The sequence below is a fragment of the Hevea brasiliensis genome, chromosome 17, assembly GCF_030052815.1.
Source record: "Hevea brasiliensis isolate MT/VB/25A 57/8 chromosome 17, ASM3005281v1, whole genome shotgun sequence".
NCBI lineage: Eukaryota > Viridiplantae > Streptophyta > Magnoliopsida > Malpighiales > Euphorbiaceae > Hevea > Hevea brasiliensis.
The window spans coordinates 22,274,875-22,301,989 of record NC_079509.1 but is presented as its reverse complement, the minus strand read 5'-3'; the positions used below and the strand labels follow the sequence as shown (position 1 = coordinate 22,301,989).

At 30.7% G+C, this 27,115-nt stretch overlaps 1 protein-coding gene across 1 annotated transcript; it reads left to right on the top strand.

The window, feature by feature from the left end:
- Positions 1-20,391: 20,391 nt before the first annotated feature.
- On the top strand, positions 20,392-23,707 carry LOC110665313 (calcium uptake protein, mitochondrial). The gene is made up of 7 exons (XM_021825370.2): positions 20,392-21,022; positions 21,233-21,300; positions 21,488-21,711; positions 21,797-21,880; positions 22,139-22,352; positions 22,544-22,840; positions 22,923-23,707. Exons 1-7 carry the CDS (start codon positions 20,461-20,463, stop codon positions 23,136-23,138), a joined length of 1,665 nt encoding a protein of 554 aa, XP_021681062.2. The 5' UTR covers positions 20,392-20,460; the 3' UTR covers positions 23,139-23,707.
- The last annotated feature ends 3,408 nt before the right edge of the window (positions 23,708-27,115 follow it).

The window sequence follows — 27,115 nt, the reverse complement described above, 5'->3', positions numbered from 1 at the left end:
ACCACTAGACTCGAATCTCCTCTTCCTCAATAACCTCCTCCTACCACCTCAACCCCGACCACTTAAAAAAGGAAAATTAGGTCCAGGAGCACTTACCCCACTCCTCTCTCACCTCCAACCATAAAGAGGAAAGAACCACCTGCTACCCCAAGTTCTAAACTCTCTTCCAAAACCCCTAAAACTGCAACTTTCAAATCCAAGGGTCCCAATGCTTCTTCTCTAGTCCAATAAGTCAAATCCCCCTCAAGCAAGAAGACACCTTCTGTGGCAACTTCAAAAGTAACTAAATTGCCTTAGCCCCTTATTGATGCTACACATAAAGCCATTTTTAAGCACTTGAAGGATAGGAAAGTGCAACCCACTGGTTACATTTTTGAATATGCCCTCAGATCTGTTGGTCTATTTGATAGTGTTGTTGCTTATCTTGATGGTCTAGGTTGGATGAGTTTTGTGCATAAATAGGAGTTAGTTTATCCAGCCCTAGTTTTAGAATTTATATTCTCATTTTCTGCTACCTTAAAACTGCATGAGATGGATTACAATCCAATTATGAAATTTAGGTGCTTAGGGCAGGATAGAGAGTTATCATTAGACCAATTTCATACCATCTTTGGTTTTGCTATTGATGGATTATTTAGGGTCCCATATACAGGCACAGAGGTTTTAGATAAAGGAGTTTGGAATGCTTTTCAGTTTTGGAGAGATATTACAAACCAATCTCAGGGCTTTCATGCTGGCAGATCCAAAACATCCCAAATAACAGACCCAACCCTTAGATTAATCCATAGGCTTATTATTAGCACCATTTTGGGCCGAGGGACTAGCTCTGGTGCTGTTGGAAAATCTGACCTCTTTATGCTTTGGTGTGCTTTTCACAAAGTCAAACTAGCTTCTGGTTACTTCTTTTGTGAACATGTGTTGCACACTGCTACCAAATCTATAGGTGATATTGTCAGAGGTGGGCTCATAACTATTATAGTCAAACATTTTGGCTTTGATCTAGAAGAGCACCCCTTACCTACACTTACAGACACTCTGTATTTTGATGCTCCTCACTTATTCAAGACTGGCTTCAATTTACCACCACCTGATATTGCACAACCAGCAACAGACATAGGACCATCTGAAGCTGTACAATCAGTTCCATCAGAATTTGCATAGCCAGGACCATCTGCACCTTCTTCCACTACAGAACCTCCTCCATTTAACACCAAGGCACTATTTACTTATCTGGAGAGACTTAGTGATGATATTTATTGTGGATAGGAAGCTTGACTCTAGTCTTGATAACCTTAAGGACCATCATGATCATCTTTTTAACCTCATTATGGAGATTAGAGATAAGCAGAACTAGCTGAAAGACATGATGAAGTAGCTTATGACTTTTCTGGGCATGCCACCTCCATCACCTCCATCAGCAGCAGACTCTTTAGACAAGGGCAAAGCCATAGAAATAGATTGATTCTTGATGTGTTCTTGTTTAGCTTCCAGTTGTTTCCTTTTATATACAGTGTTTACATTTTTATAGTTGCTGGAACAAATTTAGTTTGCTTTGATTTAGTTTGCTAAACAAATTGAATGGATATTAACTTTGGTTTTTCACTGTTGCTATATGCTTGTGAGATCTAATTGTGCATATTAGTATATATTCCTTCTTGACCCACAGTTCTTTTCATATTTTTTTCTTGTTATATAATTCTGCTGTAGTTTTTAGTCCACTGCACAACTTGTGCAGTTGTTTATGCAACTCATTTCAAGGTTTTGTATGCTGCATAACTTGTGCAGCCTGCTTATGCACTTATTTTACATAGCACTCCTACTGCATAACTTGTGCAGTCTGCTTATGCAACATGCATTATGCACTTTAAGCTGCTAAATCACTGTCCTATGCTAGGTAACCTTTCACCTTTGCTTTTCATTTCACTAATACCTAGTTATTCATTTTTAACTTGAATTTCACTATGCACTACCTTAAACATTTGAGGACAATGTCCAATTTTGAGTTTGGGGCTATATATAAGATTTTTATTTATTTTTGCTTAAAAATTTTAGCATTTTTAGTCTGAGGGCATTTCATTTCATTCCATACTATACATACATCATACATTCATATTGTAAATATTTTATACACACATACATATATGCCATACTTCATATAGCAACCATATATAAAATTTGCATATAAATTTCTTACATTTAGTGAATGCATTCATTTTTAGGAACCATGCATCCATAAAATAAAATTTTTGCCAAATTCTTTGGGTTATGAGAGCTACTTAGTAGAGTGAATTAGCTTGCCTTTGGTTGGGTGTGTGGATTGAAAGTTTCCTAAGAGATGCAAAGTTTCAAAGTGTTTATCCTTTGCTTATATCTGCCAAAAAGCCATACAGCTAGTCATTTAGAGATGAAAGTGTTTAGAGGGAGCTAAAAAATAAAAGATAGTCAAATGATGTCTCACCAATTCTAGAATAAATTTTCTAAACTTTTTGAGGTGAAATACCAACTTGTAATTGAAAAGAGAGATGATTGATTCTTTGATTTAAACCTTTTCATTTTAAACCTTTGGCCTTTTTCCCAATTGAAATTAACCCTTGCAAACCCTTTTGAGTCTTTATATTCTTAATGATCTTGAAACCCTTATTGACCTAGCCAATAGACTAAACACTACCTACCCTTTCATGAGAACAATCATCCATAACAATGGGTACACAAAAAAGAAAAAGAAAAAGAGAAAAAAAAATAATAATAAAAGGGAAAAGAAATGCTTATCATCTTATAAAAGTGCTAGTATATGTGCTTTTCACTATTGTCATTCAAATTAAAGGAAATTCACCCAAAGCAATTAAAGAAAATGAGTTTGGGGTTGGCATTTTTAGGGACAATTATTAAGAGAAAATACAAGATACAAATTTAAAATGTCAAAGTAATCCCTTATCTTTTGTGTTTTGTAAAATATGCTAGCACTTAGTCAGTTTTAGTGTGCATTTCTTTCTCCTTCGTGCTTTGATATATGTCCATAAAAAAAAAGAAAAAAAGAAAAAAAAAAGGTGTACCTTATATTTTCAAGATTGAAAATATTCTCATGCTGTGAATCCCTTTTACCCTTTTCTTCTTAACCTCATTTTGAACCCCATAGCCCCATTATATCCCTCAAAAGACCTTTGATCTCTTGATAGTACTTGATATATTAGTGGAGATAGGAGTAGGGAGTTTGCCTATGGGATTGGAATTTATTCATTCATTCATCATATTCCATCATTCTATATTGAGGCACTTTGGCTATTAATTGTTCTAAGGTTTTTTTTTAGCATAACTTTATCTTATGATTTTTTGGTTTGGAATTTGGAATAACAATTGACTTGATGGCTAAGCGGTGAAAGCTTGGGTGAGCATTAAACTCTTAGCATCTTGAAGGATGGGTATATGGAATGTTGGTATGGCCAAGGGTAAGTTAGATTGCCCTAGTAGGTAATTCTCATGGTTCTTTGGACAAGGCACCCCAAAGCACATTATATTTTAAAAGTTTGTTTGAGGACAAGCAAAGATTTGAGTTTGGGGGTATTTGATGCATACATTTTACAAAGTTAATTAAGTTAGATTTCATGGTCATTTTATTGATTTGTTAGTCATTTTTAATTAATTTTATTAGTCATTTATTTAATTTTGCGTAATTGTCAATTTTTGGACTAATCTGTAATTTTGCTTTTTCTTTGTAGATAAAATGGTATTTTTGAGGGATTAAAAAGTAATTATGCAAGTGTAGAGTAATTTCTAGATCCAAAAGTGCTAAAATGAAGCTTGAAAATTAAAAATTATGAAGTTGCTGAAATCTGCATGACTTCCTACATAACTTGTGCAGTTTTTACATAGAAACTAGAAGGAGTTGAATATCTGCCAAAAAGTGCATAATTTGTTGCATAGCTTATGCCGGTTCCTTATGCAGCTTCACGGAGGAGACCTTACACCAGTCAAAACTTGCATAACCTGCTGCATAACTTATGCACTTTCACGCCTTTCCTCATGTAGCTTCACGGAAGAGACTCTGCACCTGCCGAAACTCGCATAACTACCTGCACAACTTGTGCAGCTCCTTATGCAGCTTTACAGAAGGAATTCTTAGATAGTCAAAACTTGCATAACTTGCCACATAACTTATGTAGTTTAGTTATGCACTTTCACGAGAAGCTTCAAAACATGCAGAAACTTGCATAGGCAGCCCGCATAACTTGTGCAACCTCACGGGAAGCCCTTGTAACTGCCAGATTCGCACAAAATCTTGCATGACCTGTGTATTTCTTCATAAATGAGCTGGAAGGAAAAGATTCTCCCACGTGAATAGATGACCACACACACAATTTTAGGTTTTCTTTGTCAGAGAATATAAATAGAGAATTTTTATCTTATTTGGACATACAGAAAAAAAAATAGAGGAAGAGAAAGACACAAAAAAAGGCAAGGGAGAGGAAGTAGCAGGCATTTTTGCTCCTGCACTAGATTTTGAAACTTTTTCTTTTCTTCACCATTTTCTACCTTTCCTTTACTGGGTTTCTTAGTTCTTAGTTTATTTTCCAGATTTATTTCTATATTTGCTTAGAATCTTTTGTATTAAATATGGGTAGTGAGTAGTTTTCAAGGATTCTAGAGTTTGGGTATGTAATATTTAAGATATTTTGTGGATTTCAATTGGGTAATCCATATTATAGGGTTTTTATGAGGTTTCATCCATTTCTTGTGTGCTCAATGACATACTTAGTGTAGGATCCCATTAAGTAATGTTCATAATCCTTGGTTAAAGAGCCGAAAGGAGAAAACCGTGAGATAGATAATTAAGAAATTGGACTTAATTAACTTGGGTTTAGAAATAGACAAAGGATTAAGAGGACTAATAGATTGATTAAGGAACCTAATGGGTTTTAATTAATTTCAACTCCACGAAGGTAGGATCGAGTTAGTTAAAACACTCTTTGTCTCACTCGAAAGGGTATTCAAAGGATTTAAGAATTAATCTCCTTGAAACCCATAATTCTCATGAGTTTGGATAACCAAGTTAAAATCCCAAAATAGCTTGAATATGAACCCCCAAACTCCAGAATCATTTTATCATCACTAATTGTTAGTTGAGTTTGATTGATTAACAATTTAATTTTTGCCACATTTAATTTTGTAGGATTTATTTCTTATAAACATAGTTGGATTCCCATTTAGGTTATTTATTAGTTGATATTGCAATTATACTCTTAAATTCCATTCTCTTCCTTTTATTACCTTTTGAATTTAAATTTAGCTATAATCAGTTAATTTTACATCAACAATTCAATCACTAACACAACTCTTCGAGGGAACGATATCTTATCTATACTACTTGTGCGACCCATGCACTTGCGGTTGGGCCACATCATAATGCTTTGTTAGCTATGCTATGAGCCACACCATTAAAATCTCTTTTAACAAACTGAAATCTAATTTCTTGAAACCCTGATGCTAAGGCATGAGTGTTTGCAACCAAACATTCAATTTCAATAGGAGTTGAAGAGCCTTGGATTGCTTGAATGATAACATGTGCATCTCCCTCAATAATTATTATATTATAACCTTTGTCCTTAACTAAGAGAAGGGCCTCCCTGTAAGCAAGAGATTCAACAACCAAAGGAGTAGTCATTCCCTTAAAGTCATTAAAACCGCAAGGCACAAAGATCTCAAGAGTGAGTTCAAGCTATGGTTGCCATGGATCCCATATTTTGGGATTTAACTATTGCACCATCAAAGTTTATCTTAACCATATCACTTGGAGAAGGAACCTAGTTCGGCTAAGGGATGGTAGAAAATTTTTTTTCTACATGAACCTGCATATGAGTTGATAGAAAGTCTTCATGATAATGCATGGCAGCTACAATAGTTTCTTGATAATGATGGCTTTTTTGGTTAAAAGCGACAACATTTCGGCTTTTCTAGTTTGCCAGAGAATGAAGACCAACAAGGAAATTAATTCATTATTTTCACCATGCTACCTCAAAGGCTCAACAAGTTGTGCCCAATAATCAACCATAGAGTTTCCAACAATCAAGGCAGAGTGAATCCGAAATGGAGAATGGATCCAGACCTCCATGGCTCTAGGATAATAAAAAAAAAATGTGCCTAGTGGTTTCCAACAGACCACATGAAGTGCATTTCGAAGGCAGGTGGGGGATGCATCTATGGATTAGGTCATTGGAAGGCAACCTCTTTTTAAGAAAACTCCAGAGAAAAATGGAAAGCTTTGAAGGGAGTTTGATTTGCCAAATATGCTTCTAAAAGGAGGTTGTGTTCCTCAATGAATTAGGACCAGGACTAGCAGGAGAGCAATTAGAGTTCATCCTTTAGAAAAGCCTAGCCAAGAAATATCCAAATTTAATAGTGAAGTCTCCTCTTTTGTCATAATGCCACACAATTTGATCCGCTTTGTTAAATAAGCCTAACGACATAGCAAGAATATTATCCACTTCAACCTCAATAAAATTCTGCTAGAGGACCTCTAAATTCCAAGTGCTAGATGAGTGATCAATGAGTTGAGATACCCAAAAAATGTGGGGATCATGGTCAACCTTGATTGGGGGTTGATTTGAGAAGGATTAAGGAATCCATTTCTCCTCTTTGCACAAAACAGTCTCTCCACTTCCAACATGCCAACAGGTAACTTTCTCCAAAATAGCTTTACCCTGTAAGATACTCTGCCAGCCCTAAGATGGTTTACTCTCTTGAGCTATTTGAAGAAAATTAGAATGAGGGAAATATCTTCCCTTAAATACTCTTCCAAATAATGAAGAAGATTGAGAAATCAATCTCCATCCTTATTTTGCAAGAAGGGCTCTATTGAAACATTTTAAGTCTTTAAAACCCAGTCATCCATGCATTCGTTAATTGCACAAATGATTCCATCCAACCAAATGCAGTTTCCTTTCATTGTTCTTTTGACCCCACCAAAATTTACAATTAACTAACTGGTTTCATTGCACAATGATGAAGGAAGTTTAAAGCAAGACATAGTGTACATAGGTGTGGCTAAAGCAACCACTTTGATAAGAGTTTCTTTTCCTCTTTTAGATAATAATTGTTCCTTCCAACTAGTAATCTTGCATTCAATAGATTCCTTAATATGTGTAAAAATTTGATTCTTGGATTTTCCAACCACAGCTGGAATCCCCAAAAACTTATCCTGGCCATGCAAGTTGGTAATTCCTAACATCAATGCAATTCTCTTCCTCAACTTTGCTGGAGTATTGGGACTAAAAGCAAGAGCACACTTCCTATAGTTAATAGTTTGACCACTGACTTGAGCATAATCTTGCAAAATTTGCTTAATCTTCTCTGACTCTTGAGTGGTTGCCTTGGAGTCAATGCCAGAGTCATCAACAAAAAAGAGATGGGAGACATATGGCCCATATCTAGAAATAGATAAACCTCTGATGGAATATTGCTTAATTTTATGAGACAACCCTTCTATACACAACAAGAACAAGTATGGAGATGAGAGATCTCCCTGTCTTAGGCCTCTAGTTGGAATAATTTGCTTAGTCCGGTGACCATTAATTTTGATTGAATAAGATACTGAGGAGACACACCAAATAATCCAATTAGTCCACCTATCATGGAAACCCAAAACCTTCATCATATGAGGGAGATAATCCCATTCCACGAATTCATAGGCCTTGTTATTATCTAGCTTTAGGGCCATACCATATTTCCTTCCTTTGCTCCACAATTTGATGTTATGCATAATTTCATAGTTCATAAAAATATTATATGAAATTAGTCTCCCACGAGTGAAAGCACTTTTTTCCTATCATTTAATGTCATTCATGAAAACTTGGAGATAGAGAATGAGGATTTTTGTAATAATCTTGTAAAAAACTGTGCAAAGCCCAATCAGTTTCAAGTTCTTAATTGTCTGCACTTGTCGCACCTTAGGGATAAGGGATAAAATAGTGTGGTTTACATTTTTGAGCATTGTACCTACCCCAAAAAAAATTGTGGATGGTTGACACTAAATCATCTCTAATTATATGCCAATAGGATTGGAAAAATCTCCCAATAAGACCATCTTCATTAGGTGCTTTAATAAGATTAATGGAGAAGGTTGCCTTGTGTACCTCCTTTCTAGATATTGGCATAATCAATTGTTCATTCATAGATTTTGAAATGCATCTCCAACACCCCAACATGAAGGATTGAAAATTAGTTGGCTTAGTGGTACTGTAAATCTGCTTAAAATAATTGACTGCCACATTGTTAATCGCTAGAAAAAAAGTATGCCAAGACCCCTTATCATCTTTCAACCCTATAATAAAGTTCCTTTTTCTTCTTTGGACCACTTTTGCATGGAAAAAAGATGTAATTTTGTCTAGCTTTTTGTGTCGAATACTGTTCTTCCCTTTCAATTTCAACAACTAATTCTTTATCAATAGTATGAATATATTCACCATCCCAATTCAATTCATTTTTTGCCAAAGCCAACTGATTTTAAAGATAAAGTATTCGGTGCCTGGAATTATGAAGTCTATTCCTGTTCCATTGGTTAAGAGTGTATTTACACTCTTTTAATTTAGAAAAGATCTGAAACATACTTGAACCGTTGACTTGTTTGCTCTAGGCTGAAGAGATGACAAAGGCATCTTTGTCCATCATTCATCAAAGAATAATTGAGGCTTTGCTTTCATAACAGAAGGATCCATATTATTAAGAAGTGGCTTGTGATTTGATCCACTATCATCAAGGTGTAGAACAGAGGCATTTAGATATAAAAAAATAAAAGATGATTGGATGCTAAGCTTCTATTAAGACACTCTTTAGTATGGTTCCCACCATTACTACAATTATTCCAAGTGAAAACTAGACCCTGGAAACCCATGTTAACTAGATCTGTCGAATCTGTTGTCCCTTATAACAACCCAAGAGAGGGAGTGAATTGAGTGTTAATTAAAAAATTTGAAGGCTACGAAAAATTTTTGAGTGAAAAGCCCAAAGAAAAGGAAGAAAAGAAAGAATACAAGGAATTTTATAGAGGTTTGGCTATCCTAAGCCTACGTCCTCTTCTCAAGGCCCTCCTTGAGAGTTAACTCCACTAAAATTCTTCTTTGGGTGAAGAATAAACCCCTTACAATCACCACAACAGTAAACCATTGCTATTTTATAAATCCCTTTACACTCAAGAGCTATTTAAAGTTCTATCATACTCAAGTAATAATAAATGTTCACAACAATCTTGAACTAACTCTCATAACAAAGAAATTATAGCTCAAAATATCAAGCTCTCAACAATCAATTATGGTAGCTCAAGTTCTAGAGAGAGAGAAGAGGAAAAAATCTCTTGAACACAATAAATTCTCAAAGAAATAGTTATTGTCTCTTCCCTCTAGTTATAAATAGTCTCTATTATAGTTTTGATAAGAAAATGACTATTGGGCGTGCATTAAGTGTAAATATAGTTGTTCAACTACCCAAAACCCCATTTATTGAGTTTTAGAAATCCAGGTTTGGCTACCGAACTCTTTTACTTTTGCTGCCAAAGGTTGGGGCACCAAAAAACGTCAATTAAAAAGTGAACTTCGGCTGCCGAAGTTTTCACTTTCGGCTGTCGAAGTGCTCTTTGGATAAAAAAGGCACTTAGGCTTTAAAAACTTAAAAAACTATCATTTAAAAAGTGAACTTCGGCTGTCAAAGTTTCCACTTTCGGCTGCCAAAGTGCTCTTTAGACAAAAAGGCTCAAAAAGGCACTTAGACTTTAAAAACTCATAACTTTTTTACTCGAACTTCGATTTTCAATCCGTTTAAATTGTTGGAAAACTAATTTGGTAAACCTTTCAATGAAAATGCTTTCAAAAACAAATTTGTATTTCTCAAAAGTGAAATTTCATTTTACTTTGCCTTGGTCAAGAAAAAGTTGAAAACTCATAACTTTTTGACCCGAACTTAGATTTTCGATCTGTTGAAATAATTATAAAGCTAATTTGATAAACTTTTCAATAAAAACACTTTCAAAGACCAATTTGCATTTCTCAAAAGTGAAAATTTCATTTTACTCCCCCTTGGCTAAGAAAAATTTGAAAATAGAGATACTAAGAAATCTAGAGAAACCTAGACTTGAGCCAATATAACTAACCATTTGAGATTTACAAGATAAAAGAAAAACTTACATTGTAGTATCTCCTTGATCTTTGCTTCAAATTCTTGCTCTCTTTCAATATTGATTTGAAGCAATTTCTCAATTTTAAACTTGGAACCTACAATCTTAATACAAATACTTCCAAAGTAGCTTAGTAGCACACTAATTGTTTATTATCATTAAAACATGGATTAAGACCTCTAAGTCCAACATAATCTATGGAGGCTCGAAAAACAATTGTTTGAGATGGTATTACTTAACTCCCCCTCTTGTTTCTCTAAATCATGTAGAAGAATATTGAAATCACCGACTATCAAGAATTCCTTATTGACGTGAGCTGTATAATTGGAAATGAATTGAAATTGTTGTTATTTACAATCATCATCAACATTAAAGTAACACAAAAGCCAATCCCATTCCATTTGAATTGTTTGATTTGAATATCTAACATGGATTAAGGAATTTTCAAACCCAATAATTTGAATTTTACAATCATCTTTCCACACAAAAGACAGACCTCCAGAAGTGCCTATGGGATCAAAAAGAAACATATTAGAGTAGCCACATCTACGAGTTCTCTTTTTAACAAAAGCACTTTTATTCTTGGTTTCCATAAGGAAAACCATACCCGGGGAAGAGGTTTTACATAACCTTTTGAGATTGTTAATTTTCAAGGGGCTCCCCACACCCTGATAATTCTAGCTCACTAGCTTCATTAGTCACCATGAGGCCATTTTAGGCTAGCTTCCTCCACCTTTTCAGAAAATATAGCTGGTAGACAAGGTATTTTGAAAGCTTCTGTATCAATGTTGTGAGCTTTGAGAATATACTGAGTAAAGTCAGCCTCTGTGTTTTTTGCAGTTTCTATATTATCCAACTCCCTAATGGTAATTCCTGAATTGTTCCTAGCTTGCACTCTGGCTTGTCGTTTCCAATTACACTTAGGAATTGATTTAACATTGGCAATTGTTTTGTATGAACTCGACTGAATGCCATGTGGATTCTTATTCTTCCTTCTTAGTGGAAACAACTTAGTCGTAATTCCAATTAAATCTCCAAAAGGCAGCATAGCTTCAGGGCCTATACAATTTCTTGAAATAGTCAAAACATGACATCTATAGGTAACAAGAGATTTGTGTTTTAACCAGGTGAGGCTCAGCCCTCCATTGGAATTATCAGGTGTCCTTTGAGAGAAATTAAGGCCCTTGTGTATTTCAGGCCCCATAGAGCTATAATATGAAATTGAGAGTTTTGGTCCATGTACCAAAGTTTCCTTAATACTTGATGGGCCATTATGATTGTGGGCCTCAGAAATCTCCTTTTGGTTTATAGGCTTTATAGGAAATAGCCCACTATTTGCTGTAGTCAAAGGTTTTGAATACGTTGATGGAGAATCATCATCTTCTATAATAAGGGTAGATTTTGAGCTGTGTTGTTAAGTGCATTTTATGCACACTTTTATGCTATAATCCTTAGTCTTTTGTTATATTTTCATGATTTATATAATCTATTAAGTTAGTTTTTATGATTATAGGTCACTTAGGATAATTATGATGAATATGTGCTCAATTGTAACAATTTATATTATTTTTGCACTTAAGGGTAATTTGGTCCAAAATTGTATTTTATGTTTTTGACCTTGATTGATGTTCTTCTATGTTTCTCTAAGGTTAAGGAAAATTTTGGGTTGAAAAAGATTCAATCTTGGTTATGTTTGGGCTTACTTTGCATATTTTAGATTTTTAAGAGCATTTTGGGCATATATTGTATTCTTGTCATGGTAAGATACATAGTAAAACGTGTAAGACATGTTTATTGAGCTTTTAAATGTGTTTTTATGATGTCTTAAATCAATTTTGGGCTTTTGGTCTTAATTTGGATAAATGTCTAATAAAGGCCTTAAGTCAATTAAGCATGTCTTAATATGGGCCCATGTGTGAAGTTTTTTATTTAATTTTTATTGTGGGCTTATAAAATACATATTTGATTTTGGGCTTAAGTAGTAGTAACTAATGTTTAATGAGCTTATTAATAGGCTAGGGCTTTTAATTGCATGACATGTGTCATAAGTTAATTAAATATATGTTAATTAGTTCATTAATATTTTGGCATCATATGATTGGCCAAGCATGTGAAAAATGTGCATGAGTGAGTGTGTGCACATGTGTGGCATGTGGATGGATAGATTTAAAGATAAGTTTCCTTTCTTTTCCTTGTTGCTTCATGATTCCTAATTCCTATCCTAGTTTACTTAAGATTGGATTTATTTTTTTCTTGTAGGATAAGGTGATGACATGTATGGACCAATGAGGAAAAGACATATGGCACTCCAACCAACCAGAATTTGCCATGCCAACAAGAGCTTAAACCATGTTTACACCACCATGGAAATTTCGACTAACTTTAGAAATCATGCTGGGAGTTGGATTCTGATTTCCACATCTTTATGAATTCTCTTTGGCCAACCATATGCAAGAAAAATACGCATCAGCAAATCAAATTTGAGCAAGAAAATCAAGCCAAATCCTCCCATGAAGAATTCAGCCAAAGTATGAAGTCCTATTCCTAGTGGAATTTCACCTAGCAATACTATATAAAGGGGTTTTAGGAATGATGAGAGGACATTCACTGGCATCAGAAATTTCATACTACTCCCCTCTCTCTCATAGTGGCCGAATACTACTTAAGAAAATCTAGGGATTGTTACATTAAAGATTCCTTAGGTTTTTGCAAGTATAAGGAGGCTACTATTGTGCATACATCATAGTGTACTTGTGGTTGCTTTTAAGTTGAAGAATTGAGTTGTTTGGAGCATCATAGCCCATGGCAGCAAGGAGTTAATCAAGTTGGAGATTTGTTTGGCGCAACCTTAGTGTGGCCGCATATTTATCTTGGTGTATCTTCAAAGGATTTCAAGTGTATTTAATCAGGGAATATGTTTTTCATAACTCTATCTCTTTTATTTTGTGTTTTGTTTTTAGCTATGTGTGAGTAGATTAGATTCTTAGCATAGATGCCATGAAGCTACAAAGTTAACATTATGAAACCTTGATTCTGTTTTAATGAGAAAGCTTAATTTTATTAATATATTCATATACTTTTGTGATTGAATCAATAAATACATGTTATTAGGGTGCACTCTATTTTTCATGTAATTCTAAAGCTAGTTCAATTAACTTAATCCGTAATTGTTAAGTTGTTTATTTAAAGTGGTAGCAATTAATATTTTGAGTATTCATCATTATTAATTAAAAGTATATGAGCTAGGATAAGTGTTTATGCGCATGTCATCTACACTACCTTATTTTGATGATGTCTCTTTGGTACATTAATGCAATTATTGAATTTAATTCACACGCATGATGGGATGAATCATATGATTAGGGTTTAGTTATGCTCATTGGCTAATTAATCTAAGCTTAAAAAGAGATAGGGAGTGGTCACACATGTAATACTCCATAATCAAATTGTGTAAACTAAATTAACTTAATTTTGGTCCATGATTAATGTCAACAAAGTAGTGGAATTGGTTATCTATGCTAAGGTTTGTCATATCATTGTTTAGCATCAAACTCATTCATCTTAGTTTCTTGCATACATTAGGAATTTGGTAGATTAGTTTTTAGATTATTACCTTTATTTTCTCTGCATAACCAAATCATAACACACCCCCCCCCCCCCCCCAAAAAAAAAAAAAATTAGTTAGTATTAATTGGTTTTAGTTTATTAGTTTAGTTACTTCTGAGATTGAATTAGCTTAATTACACATTCTCTATGGGAACGATATCCTATTTGCCCTAATTACAAGGTAATTGGATTAGGATAAATAGTAATTTAATTGGTGACCTCGGCACTCATCATGTGTGATGCCAAAACATTAAATGCTGTAGCAACAAAGTGATTCACCAAATAGGGATACTTTTGAAAAAAACCTCTCAGTATCTACATGATCTATTCTCTGTAAGGTGGGAAATTGTTAAAAGAGAGTTGGGATGTCATCTTGAGGTATGGGTTCAGATTGAGAGACGTTGGAGTTGTCAGTGATTGGCACAAGCTTTAAGATAGTTTCTTCCACCGATGCTTTATCCAAAAAAGGAAAAGAACCAATATCACTACTTACTGCTGGTTCCAGATTGCTCTTTGTAGTTGCTATTGTTGGTGTTGAATTCTCACCATACATAAGGAAAAAGGGAGGGTTTACACTTATGGCAATTACTGGGTTTGTGGTTGTGATGGTGCCGACAAAAAATGTTGGTGTGGGAATAATAGAGTTGGGATTGTATATGGTCATTGTGGGGATAAGAAGAACAACAGGTAGAGAGATGATTATAGGTGTATGAGATTCAGAGATTGAAAATGCTTCCAAGGGAAGTTGTAAAAGAGTCATATGGTTGGGGTGGGGTTTTCGGTTTAGAGTGTTAGCTTTAAGCTAGTGGCCAAACAAAGATTTACTTTCTGGATCTTGCGATGGAGAAAATGCCCAATGTGTTCTACCATCAAATTTCTTGTTTTGAAACCCAACTAGGAAAGGTTAATCCAATGGAATAGATCCTTTGATGCGTAGAAGATCTAGAAGCCCCATTTGCCCATCTCGTGTGAGATCTATTGCTTAATATACACTCATAAGATTGCCAATAGTTACTGCATTTAGTTGAGTAATTTGGTTGGTGGCAAATGTATCACATGAATCCAAAAGAATAAGGTTGTAAAACTGAGCTCCTCCAAAGGTGTGTCTGGCAGCCATTCCTTTACGAAAATAGGTTGATTCTGAACTAACCAACTACTATTCTCCATGACAAACTTGGCGTATACTTTATTTTCAAAAGTGAATAAAAGGATTTTATTCCTTTTCACAGTGACATGGATAGTAAGGTGAAAGTTTCAAGATTTGGTCAAAGCTTGGTTAGCTTTAAATAACTATATAATATTGTCTCTGTAATTTAGTCCCTTGGCCTTTTAAATGATATTGATAACATTAGGTACATAGTTAGACATTTTGTAATTAAGAAAAAGGATGAAGGAAGTTGAGGGGAGTAAATGTTGTGGAGTATGAAATAATTGATATCTAAAGAGAAGATGGAGTAGGTGAAGAAAGGGTGGAGAATGAAGGAGTGTAAGAGAGAACAAAAGGTAAGCAAAGAAAGAAAGGGGAGGAGAAGCAGGTCACCAGAGTACTAGATAAACAATCAAAGGGCTAAATTCCATATTTAGGAGCAAACTTCTCTCATAGCAACTTATTTTACCTAGCTTAATTATAGAGCCAAAATTCTACACAAAAAAACCTAGGTAGCATGGTACCTATGTAGCTTTCTGATTTACAGCGCCACTGTCACCACCCCCTCTCCTCGTGGAAGGACACTAGTAAGAAAATATCAAGGGCTTTCTTAGTAGAATCATAACAAGCAGAACCCTGTAGCAAGTAAAAGGAGCAAGTCCTCGTCCTAGGTACCAATAGACCCACAAGGCTATATTGTTGAACCATCGTCAAAGAAGCCATAGAAGGAGGTTGGTAGGAGGAGATAGAGCCCCACCGGCTTCTCACTCTTTTATAACCAAAGGGTAGCCATGGCAACATGCAAGCTTACTCTTAATCCCTAGGGGTGCAGCTCCTCCCTAACATGGCTCCTTCCTTCGCCTAATCCAAAAGCTTCTCCACACTTGCACATCACACATAGAGGACACAAAAGCTCCAATCATCAACCAAACCCTTATTTTTAGCACCAAATATATGATAATCAAAATATAAAACAATATATACACTCTAATCAAAGGTGGGAAGGGATAACCCAATCTCTAAGTAAGAAAATGTCTTTTCCCTACTTAGAATAGGCAGAGGAAGGCCCTTGAAGACTACAAAACTAGCGGAACTAGAAAAAAAAAAGAAAATCTTCTCTCTCTAAAAGCTAGAGAGAGTAAGGCCCAACAATATCTAGAAACCTCTTACAAGAGTTAGAATGAGAATGCACATATTAATTCAGTGTGTAATTGTATATTAAGAATTGTTTATAAATATTTTATTTATTAAAGGTTTTGGTTGCGAATATATATTATAAATTTAAGCTAACTCTACAATAATCCTTTACGGCCACAATTTTCCACTATTACTAATCTCATTTATTGGAAAATGATTAGACTTGTTTTTAGAATTGTAAAATATAAGCTCAAATCTTAATTTATATAAAAAAAGAAAAAAAATTCAAATCTCATATTTTTTTAGTTAATTAATTTACATATAAGATAAAATAAAATAAGATAAATTTATATTTATTCGCACACTCTACATCTTATGCATTTTAACTGAGAACATAGTGTTAAAGACGTTAAGATTATAAAATATAATTTTGGATTGAGATTTGGGGTTAAATGTTTTTTTTTTAATTTATAATTAGTTTTTAATGTGATTTAAAGATGAAATTTTATGACTCAAGATTTTAGTATTATTGAATTAAAATTTATTAGTGAATTAGACATTTTTTTAATGCTAATCATCGAACTCAAAGTTAAGGTAAAAAATATCTAGTGTGATTTGGTCTATTATATGATAATATATCATTTATTGGCTGATTTAGATTCAAATTCTTACTCTCTTAATTCTCTATTAAAGAAAGATAAAAAAAATTACCAATATTACCATAATAGCCACCGATGACCCTGACCAAGCGCATGTTGATTTCCACCTGCTCAAAAAGCAGGAACCAAGCTAGATGGGAAATCAAATTTCTAAAATCATATAAGTGAGCAGGTAAAGCTCGAATCAATCTGAAGGGGACAAAATCTATATAGACTTCAATGCTATGCTTAGTCAATCATCAAATCCACGCCAGAATCTCATATTTGAAGGTGTTTTTTTTTTTATTTTTTTTATAATTTCCCTTTCTTAGTGATCATAAATAGCCGCAGGTAATTATTAATGAAAAGGGGCCGGCCATAAAGGCCCAAAAAGGAGTCCATTAAGTGCACAAAATTCAACAATAGCCTGCCACTGTATCCAAATTATTCAATTCCAACCACCACCACGGTAGTCTGAAGATTAATTTAATGAAATGGTCTAATCCCACCTTAGTTTAACTCTCCACATTAAAATAAAAATTAAATATTATTTTTGTTTAAGAGTATAATAAAAGTGGACTGAGGAGTGTTTAATAATTTATCTCATTAAGTGTTATTTTGAGTTGGATGATAAATTTATTTCTGTAAAATTAGATAAAATCAAAGACATTAACTAATGATTTTGGATATTAAGTATAAAAAAATTATAATCATCATATTTAAAGAACCTTATTTTTTATAAGTAAAAAAAAAAAAAATTCAATTCTATAAGAGTTCAATGATTTACCCTTTTCTTTCTTTTTTAATTTCTCGTGAAATATATATATATATATATTCTTATAATTGAATAAATCCTTTTTATATTCGGTAGACTAATAAATGAGTGCTATATACTAAGTCTAAGTATATTTCATTTGCATAATAAAATCAAAAACAGTATTACAATCAAATTGAGTAAAATTAAAAATTAGGATAGTGGACTTTTATTTATTTTTAATTCATTATAGAATTGAAATAAATTTATTTTAAAAGTGTTTGATTTGCATATATAAGTTATAGAATCAAAATTAAACTAATTTTTTAATTAATGAAAATTGATTTTTAAATTTATTTTTTTAGTTTTTTAGTTTTCTTTTTTAATTTAATTGATTATATGAAAATACAAAATAAATATTTTATATCTAGTTATCATAATTATTTTTTATTTTAATTTTTAATTAATTATATGAAATTCAAACTATTATTTTTTATATTTTTATATAATTATTATAAGTTTATTTTTTATTAATTATGTGAAAATATAAAAATATTATTATTATTATTTTAAATTTTAATTAAAAATACAAAATATTATTTTAAAATTTTTATTTTAATTAATAATAAAAAAATATAAAAATTTCAATATCCCAATAATTACATGAGTGAATTTGAGTATTTAGTCTTTAACAAGCTAACAATTCAATTCCTGTTTTTGTATTTTGATTTCTTAAATTGGAAAGGGGAATTGAATGGCAATTTCCATAGTTATGGAAATTAGATTTCTAGTTTCTAGGAATAGGAATTAAATAAATAAGTTTCCAAACACTTACAAATAGAATGAAACCCATTTATTCCCATTTTTAAGTTAGTTTTTGGTCAACCAAATAAGCTCCAAATGTTTTACATTCAACTAATAATAATAATAATAATAATAATAATAATAATAATAATAATAATAATAATAATAATAATAATAAACACTTTAGAGAGAGGATCCTTCCCCTCTCTAAAAAACCTTTTTTTTTTAGTCTTTTCTCTCAATTTTTCCTCTTTTTCCTCATTTTAATTTCTTTTGGGTAGCTACCAGTGATGGTTCTCATCGGTAGTGACCCCTTTTCTTTTATCTGTGTGTATTTTTTTATTTTTTTTTTGCTTTGTTGTGATTTTTTTTTAATAATTATTAAATCTATATTTGTTTAGAATAAATTTTAAATATACGTTTTGAAAACTATTTTTATTAATAGATCTTGAGTTATTTATCCCATTATAACTTCTAAGTACGAGTTTATTTTATTTTTTTCTCTAATTTTAAGAAGTTGTTCTTTTTGGTTAATTAAGGATTTGTTCTTGTTTTATTTTTATGGAGTATTTAGATGTACTATTTTTTTATTTAAACACGAGTGTAGTACAAGGTGTACATTTTTTTTTTTTGTTTTGTCTAATAGCATGCCAAAATTTGAAGATCATCATATTGGAGTTATAGAAAGAGTACAGAGTTAGATAGTGACCATAAATTGTCACTAAATGGAAAATGCTTCCTGCTAATTGTCAAAGTTAAATGTTATGTTTGGAATCAACATAATTATTGCTATTTTTTTTTATATAAATGGTTTATGTTGAATTTATTTATGTAAAACTATAGTAAATTGACGATTTGTACTTTATATCAATATTATTTTTTTCAATATTAATGAAATATATAATACATCCACCCATAATACTTACAATTAATGAAATACATTTAGTGTAGCCAAGTACTTTCTAGAATGACTAAAAGTCTTAATTACTGCTTAAATTTTTAGATTCAATAGTTTAATATTAGGAAATGAAAATACATTTTAGTACTTATATAGTTTCACACATTAATTGCAAATGGGGTATATTTAGTACTCTATAGTTTTACATTTTAGCCCTTTGACATTTTTATGATAAATCTCCTAACAATGTCGATCGAGTAATTCATTGTGGCACACTAATATTAGGGATTACAAAAGTTTCCGGATTCGATCTGCCTCACTTCAAATTCGATCAATTTTCTTTGATTCCGCTTTGACTCCGATTTGTGTGGGACGAGGGTGAAATGACCTTTTCTCTTATCTCAAATATATTATAATTTTTTATTAAAAAATAATTTATTTTTATATATTTAAATATTATAATTTTAATAAAATATATAATTACACTATTAAAATAATCGGTAAAATTTATATTTCTAATTACATTTTATTTTTAATAAAAAAATTTATATTATATATTAATAAATTAAAATGAAAAAATAAAAAAATAAAAAGAAAATTTTCTGTAGAGAAACCGGCCCTGCTCTGCACCCCGAACTCCTGTGAAACAGAATAGGAGGAGCGATCCCTGCCCCTGATCCTCCTAATTGCCATTCTTAGAGAAAAGTTCATTAATATCATGTGAATTTGTTCATACTAAATTAGAGGACTGCAGCCATGAATGTGTTCATTCAATTTGATATAAGAATTGGATTTCAAATTATTTATATTTGCAATCAATATATACTAACTTATATATAGGAATTGAATTTGATACACTAAATTATTTATATTTAAAATGTAGATTACAAATATTAGATTTGAAATTTAAATTTAAAATTAGTATATTTACGTACTCATTTGGTTATGTTAGAAATAGTAAGCCGTGAATCTTGGACTTATGGGTTAGTGCTGGTAGTTCTCTATTCTTCGTCCTTTTAATTTATACAAAATTTGAAACAATCAAAATTCAAGTAACTTCTAAAATTGAGAGTCAACCTTAAAAATCGATTTTTTATTGACTTAATTAATTTAAATTTTGATTTAAAATTAAATTAATAAGAACTAAATTTTTAATAAAATTAATATTTTAATTGAAATGATTAGCAATTCACAAATTAATTTAAACCATGTTCTCTATATATAGCCATGTTACGGTCGTAGAAATGTGTGGCAACTTTGGACACATTCCCGAATGAAACTAAAGGGCGCGCTTAACTGTCTGAGTATAACTAAATTATGAAAAACCGTTATAAAATCTGCTATATTTGGACTCAAACCTCAACGAACTCCATCTTTATCGGTCAAAAAAAAAATATCCTACGCTCTTACATTTATATATTTCCTAGTCTTGCAATCCTTTTTCACTTGTTTCTGTTTTGTAAGAATATAAACGATAGCAATCTTCTTGTACTAATGTTTTCTCGGGAATTTGTCAGAAAATCCTCGCTTGTTTTCATCAATCGGGTCCTGATCACCAATCAGCACCTCTGCACACGCCAGTTCTTCAATCAATCACAAGGGTTCGCCTCATCTTCATCATCTTCACTGAGGCCATCCTTTAATGGGTCTAGCTATGGCCGTGACCAGAAGGGCGAGGATGCCTTGTTGAAGTCGTTTTTTAGATCATTCTCTTCAGGGGCTTTCGTTGTTGGTTCTAGCCTGGGATTTAGCTATTGGTACTTTTCTCTAGTTGATGAGCCTTCTTTTGTGTCTTTCGCTGAAGGCGCAACTGAGACTGTTTGGGAATCTAATGAAGATCTCCTTCTACCCAAGAAGAAGCACAGATTCCTCTTTGGAGGTGTGCGCTTTTGTTCTTATTAAATTTTGTGAGATATTTAATATTGAACTTTTTAGGTTAGATGGTTTCTTGATATGTTATGAGGGTCTCTTCATCCAAAATGTCAAGAGTGTGAATTCTGGCCATTTCGGCATAAATGGGCTTTCATGTGCAGGGTGTGTTCTGTTATAATAAATTTGCGTTTATTGACCAATATTGCCAATATTTCAGATGCATACAGGAGAAGGATTTTCTTTAATTATGAAAAGCGCATGAGGATGCAAAGTCACCCGGAAAAGGTAAATTTAGGTCTTCTGTAAGTTGAATAAAATAATTTCCAGATTCATCCCTGAATTGCAAGCATATATAAATCAACAAAACCTGTCAGATGCAGAGGATAAAGAGAAGGTTATCTGCCTGCGTGGAAATAACCTGTTTAATCAGCTTAATTTTTAATTTTTTCCTCCTCATTTGCATGCCTTTCAGGTTTTCAAGTATTTTGCATCTCTTCGAACCCCTGCTGGAGATGTTCTTATGACGCCAGGAGACTTGATGCGAGCAGTGGTTCCAGTGTTTCCTTCGTCTGAATCAAATCGTGTTAGAGAGGGCTCTCTCAGAGGGGAGCGAGTCCCTGGAGAGTTACTATGTGAGCCTTCAGAATTTTTCATGCTTTTTGATACTAACAGTGATGGACTCATATCTTTTCCAGAGTGAGTGTCATTTGTCCATTTAAAGAGCATTTTAAATAAAAATTGTGCTGTGTTAATTAAATCTTTTCAATTTTTTCCCCATCAGGTACATATTTTTTGTTACACTTCTCAGCATTCCTGAATCAAGCTTTTCTGTGGCATTTAAAATGTTTGATCTCGACAATAACGGGTAGGCCACTTGTGGTTTCATCGAATACTATATTCTTCACCAATGAGCTTTTAACTCAATAATATTAGAGTTGTTTTTAAAGATCTAAAGTTGAAGTCCCAATAAGAGCATATTGTAATATATATATATATATATATAATCCACATTTCATATATAGTTCATGTTTCGATGTCGAAACAATTTGAGGTTTATTCGCATTCATATTCACCTTTTCCGCTATTTTCTGCTTAATTAACTTATTTATATGTCTATTGACAGAGAGATTGACAGGGAGGAATTTAAAAAAGTGATGACTTTAATGCGATCTCAAAACAGGCAAGGGGCACGCCACAGGGATGGACGGCGACTTGGTCCCAGAATTGGAGAGCCTGTGGAGAATGGTGGCCTGTTAGAATACTTCTTTGGCAAAGATGGAAAGAACTGTCTAAAACATGGAAGATTTGTCCAATTTTTGAGGAACTTGCACCATGAAGTAAGCCTTTCTTATATGAATCTCTCTCCAATTAATTTTGGATTGACTCTGGCATAATAGTTTTAAGCTAAGATACCATTTTTAATTAAATACATGGTTAAGTATGAAGTCATCTCCAAGACTGAAACTTTTTATTTTTAGCCATGACGCTGATTTGCATTAGCAGATGCTGAAGTTATTGAATTTTACAGATTTTAAAGTTGGAATTTGCCCATTATGACTTCAAATCACGCGGAACTATATCAGCTAAGGATTTTGCCTTGTCCATGGTTGCATCGGCTGACATTAGCGACATAAACAAGTTGCTGGACAGGGTTGATGAACTAAACAAAGAGCCTCATCTTCAAGACAAGCGAATTACATTTGAGGAGTTCAAAGATTTTGCAGAGCTACGAAAACAGTTGCAACCTTTCTCTTTGGCCATTTTCAGCTATGGAAAAGTAAATGGAATGCTAACAAAAAATGATTTTCAGAGAGCTGCATCCCAAGTAAGCATCTAAATATTTTCTTTTAATTTCTTGTAATACCTACACTATCTTACAGGGATGATACTATTTGGATTTTTACCAGGTATGCGGCGTCTCCATTACTGATAATTTGGTTGACATAATATTCCATGTGTTTGATGCGGATCGTGATGGAAGTTTAAGCTCAGATGAGTTTATAAGTGTTCTGCAAAGAAGGGAAAAGGAGATGTCGTTGCCTAGAGAGGCAGGTCTCAAGGGTTTGATTTCTTGCTGCTCCAGTTGTGCCAAAACCTACTCTTCTGCAAAGCTTTATCTCTAATTTATTAGCTGATACATGGTAACCCTGGAAGTTTGAAGCTCTAATATATATTATTATGTTACTCTTTTCGCGCTCAAAGGATGGAAGAAGTGATCAATTTACTATTGAGCAGCTGAAAGAAAATGTAGATTATACAGTTTTCGAACCGTTTCAGATTTTTGTCCCCAGCAGATTGAGGAGAAGATGATATTTCATGGTCTTTTGCATACGCTGCAGTTAAGTCCTGCTCTGTCAATGACTTAAAAGTGTACAGTCAGTATGGGGCCCTGATACCATGTGATGTTTTCGGCAAAGACTACATTCATTGTATTTACTAAGCAATATACATACAAAGCTGCATGATACATGCGGAACTAAGGGTTACCATAGATTAGGATATGGCACAAGTGATAAGGACATTCACACCATAACAAACAACAACCACCCAATCCTGATAAGCCTTATCCAGTTTGTGTTCATATATGTACATACATTTTTTCAAAATAGTTATTTTTTTCTGCTACGTGCATTATACATTATTATTTTTTTATACATATTTATAATTTAATTGTTTATATATAATTTTTTTATTAACTTTTTATAAATGATATGGTATTATTATAGTATTTTTAATATAATTTTAATTAATTATATAAATAAAAATATTTATTAATTTAAAATTATTGTAATTTTATAAAATTTATGTGCTATATATAATAATAAGGTAATTATAAATTTAAATATAATATAATAAAAAATATTGTAATAAGTTTTAATAATATAAATGGGTGAAGATATTTAAAAATTAAAATAAATTAATAAAAAGTACAACTTACCTCATTAGATTAAGTTTATTTTTTACTTTTTTGTTTTAAAATGTAAGTTTGATTTGGCTATATTATATTTTTTTATAATTTAAAATAATATTAATTTGTACAATTAGGTTATAGGTAGATTAATGTGAATGAAATTTATTTATAAAATTAGAAAATAGGATAATTTTTAAAATGTATTTTGATATTTAATGCATTATCATTATAAAATTTTAATTTTCATTATATTGATATTTTTAAATTTTATATTGCCATATTGTTAATAAAAATAATTTTAAAACCTGTTTATATATTATTTAATATATCTAACAAGTATTTTTATTTTTTTAAATTATAGATTAGACTATATATGTTATAAATAAATTATAGATTAAAATATATTTAATTAATTTATATTAATTATGTAATTAATCCTTTCAAGTAGTCAATTTTTTTTTTCTTTTCCGTTTCATATCTTCCTCTCATTTTCATTATTTTAAAAATATAAAATATAACAATTTAAAATTATAATAAGCGAAACATATTTTTTTTAGATAAATATATACAAAAATATAATTAGACTTTTTTTATAATCAATTATCGAAAGCAATAACCTAATCAAGATTTACTATTAATTAAAAATAAAAAAAATGTTCATGAACATGAGGATATTAACAGATTAAAATTGATTTGTATTTAAACTAAATAAACATAAAAAATTAAAACCTCATAAAATCCCATGCAAGATATATTTTTTTATGTAAAAATTATATTAATCATCTGAAATATTATAAGATACATTAATATTAAACATAAAAAAAGGAAAATTAATTTATTTTAGTGTATATAAATATCAATGAATTTGTAAAGATATTAATTTTATTTGATATGGGCAATAATAATAAAATCATTGTATTCACTTGCAACTACCTTTGTAAGAATGATATTTGTGACATAAAAAAGTTTAAAAAATTTAAAGACTTATAAATAGATTTTACTCATTGTAAAAGACAATATAGTGAAAAAAAAAATTACGAGTTAAAGTTAATTAAACTTGAATTTTATTGCAAGAAAATAGTTGTAAAAGTAAAACTATCCGGTACTAATATTTAAAAAAAAGCTATAAATTTATGATAAATAAAATATTTATCATTAAATACGATTAGAATTTTATATATATTAATATAAATGTAAACTTTTTATTTATTTGAATAGTTAATTTTTAATAATAATTTTATAATGATGTGAATTACATATTTATTTTTTAATAAAAGTTTTGTAATTTAACATTAAAAGTTTTTTAAATATTTAAAATAATTGAAAATAAATTAGTGTAAGTGAGATTCGATATTTGTTGTTATTTATTAATTTGATTACAATAAATTAAATAATTTTTAATGAATTAATAATATATATAAGATTAAGAATATAAAATTATAATAAAATTTTTAGTATAAATATAATAATTATTAAAATAAATTTAAAATTTTAATTTAAATTATTTACAGTAATATTAGAAATTGATATTATATAGATGCAACGATATATAATCACTAAAAATTATCAGCGATAAATTTGTATGAAATAATTTTTCATTATTTAAAAAATTAGTGACAGGTAAGTCATTATTAAAATTTATTGACCACAACTTTATATCTGATAGCTACTCATTTCTTAAAGTATTAGTGATCAAAAGTAATTAGCAATGAATATTTAACAATAAACATGTAAAATAATTATTATTTATTAAAAAATTATTTCTTTATAATAAATTAAAAAATGTCAATTATTTATAATTCTTCTTAAAGGAAACTATTTTATTATTATTTCTTTTTCTTTTAGTTCTATAATTTTTTTTTATTTAATATATATATATTTTCTATCGAAATATATATTATATATACTTATAAACTTAAAATAGAATTCTAATAGAAAAAAAACCTTTTTTTTTTCTCTTTTCAACGATTCTAATTTTTTTTTAAAATTTTCTAGTATCATAATTAATATAAAAAATTATCCATTTTAAAATTAATTTTGATTTTCTTTAGCCAATTAAATTTAGTTTTTAATTGTTGTAATACTAAAGCATTATGAGTAATTTTAAAAATTCTAATATTTTTCTCCTTCATACATTTATATATTACATAGATTTCTATGAATAAGTTTCCTTGTAAAGCTTTTTAAAGTGACTAATTTATTATCATTAAGAAGCTGCAAAATGAGATTCTTTTGTATTTACATCATGGCTTTATAGTAGATTAATGGTAATTACACTATTTGTTCATTGGTTAAATTATAATTTAATTTTTGAAAATCAACAATTTAGTTTTTACATTTTTAAAATTAAATAATTTAGTCTTTAAATTTTTATAAAACCTACAACTTAGTCATACCATTAGAATTCCATTAAATTACCATTAATTTTACAAAAAATATAAAAATACCTTTATTTTTATTTTTAATTTGAAAACAATTTAGTCTTTAAACTTTTATTTTCTTAATAATTTAATTCTCAAGATTTTGTTTCATTAACGATTTAATCCATGTATTTTTAAAATATGGGTTCATTAAATTAAATATTTAAATTTAAACTATTAAAATATGAATTAATTACTTTAAATCCTTAAAAATTTTGATTAATTACGAAATCATCCATTTATTTTACAGTTATCCTTAAATATTATAACTATTTATAAACAGGCCTTTATAATTTTGTAAAATTTTATTTATATCCTTATTATTTTATATATATATGTGTGTATAAATATCAATCTATAGTATTTTTATATATTATATTATATGATATTTCTATATATAAAAAAATAAAAAATATGAATATGGACACAAATTGTTATTAAAATAAATCTTAAAGGACTAAATTATTTTTAAAATTGAAAATAGAGTTAAAAGCATTTTGATGTTTTTGCTAAATTTAATGGGAAATTAGTCGTAATTTTAATGATAGGAACTAACTTGTAGTTTTATTAAAATTTTAAGTACTAAATTACTTAGTTTTAAGACTACAAGAACTAATTTGTAGGTTTAACCAAATTTTATGGACTAACTTGCTAACAAAATAAAATATGAAGGACTAAATTGTTTTCAAATTGAAAATATAGTTAAGGACATTTTAATTATTTTTTTTAGAATTAAAGGTAATTTAACTGAAATTCTAACCGTAGGGAT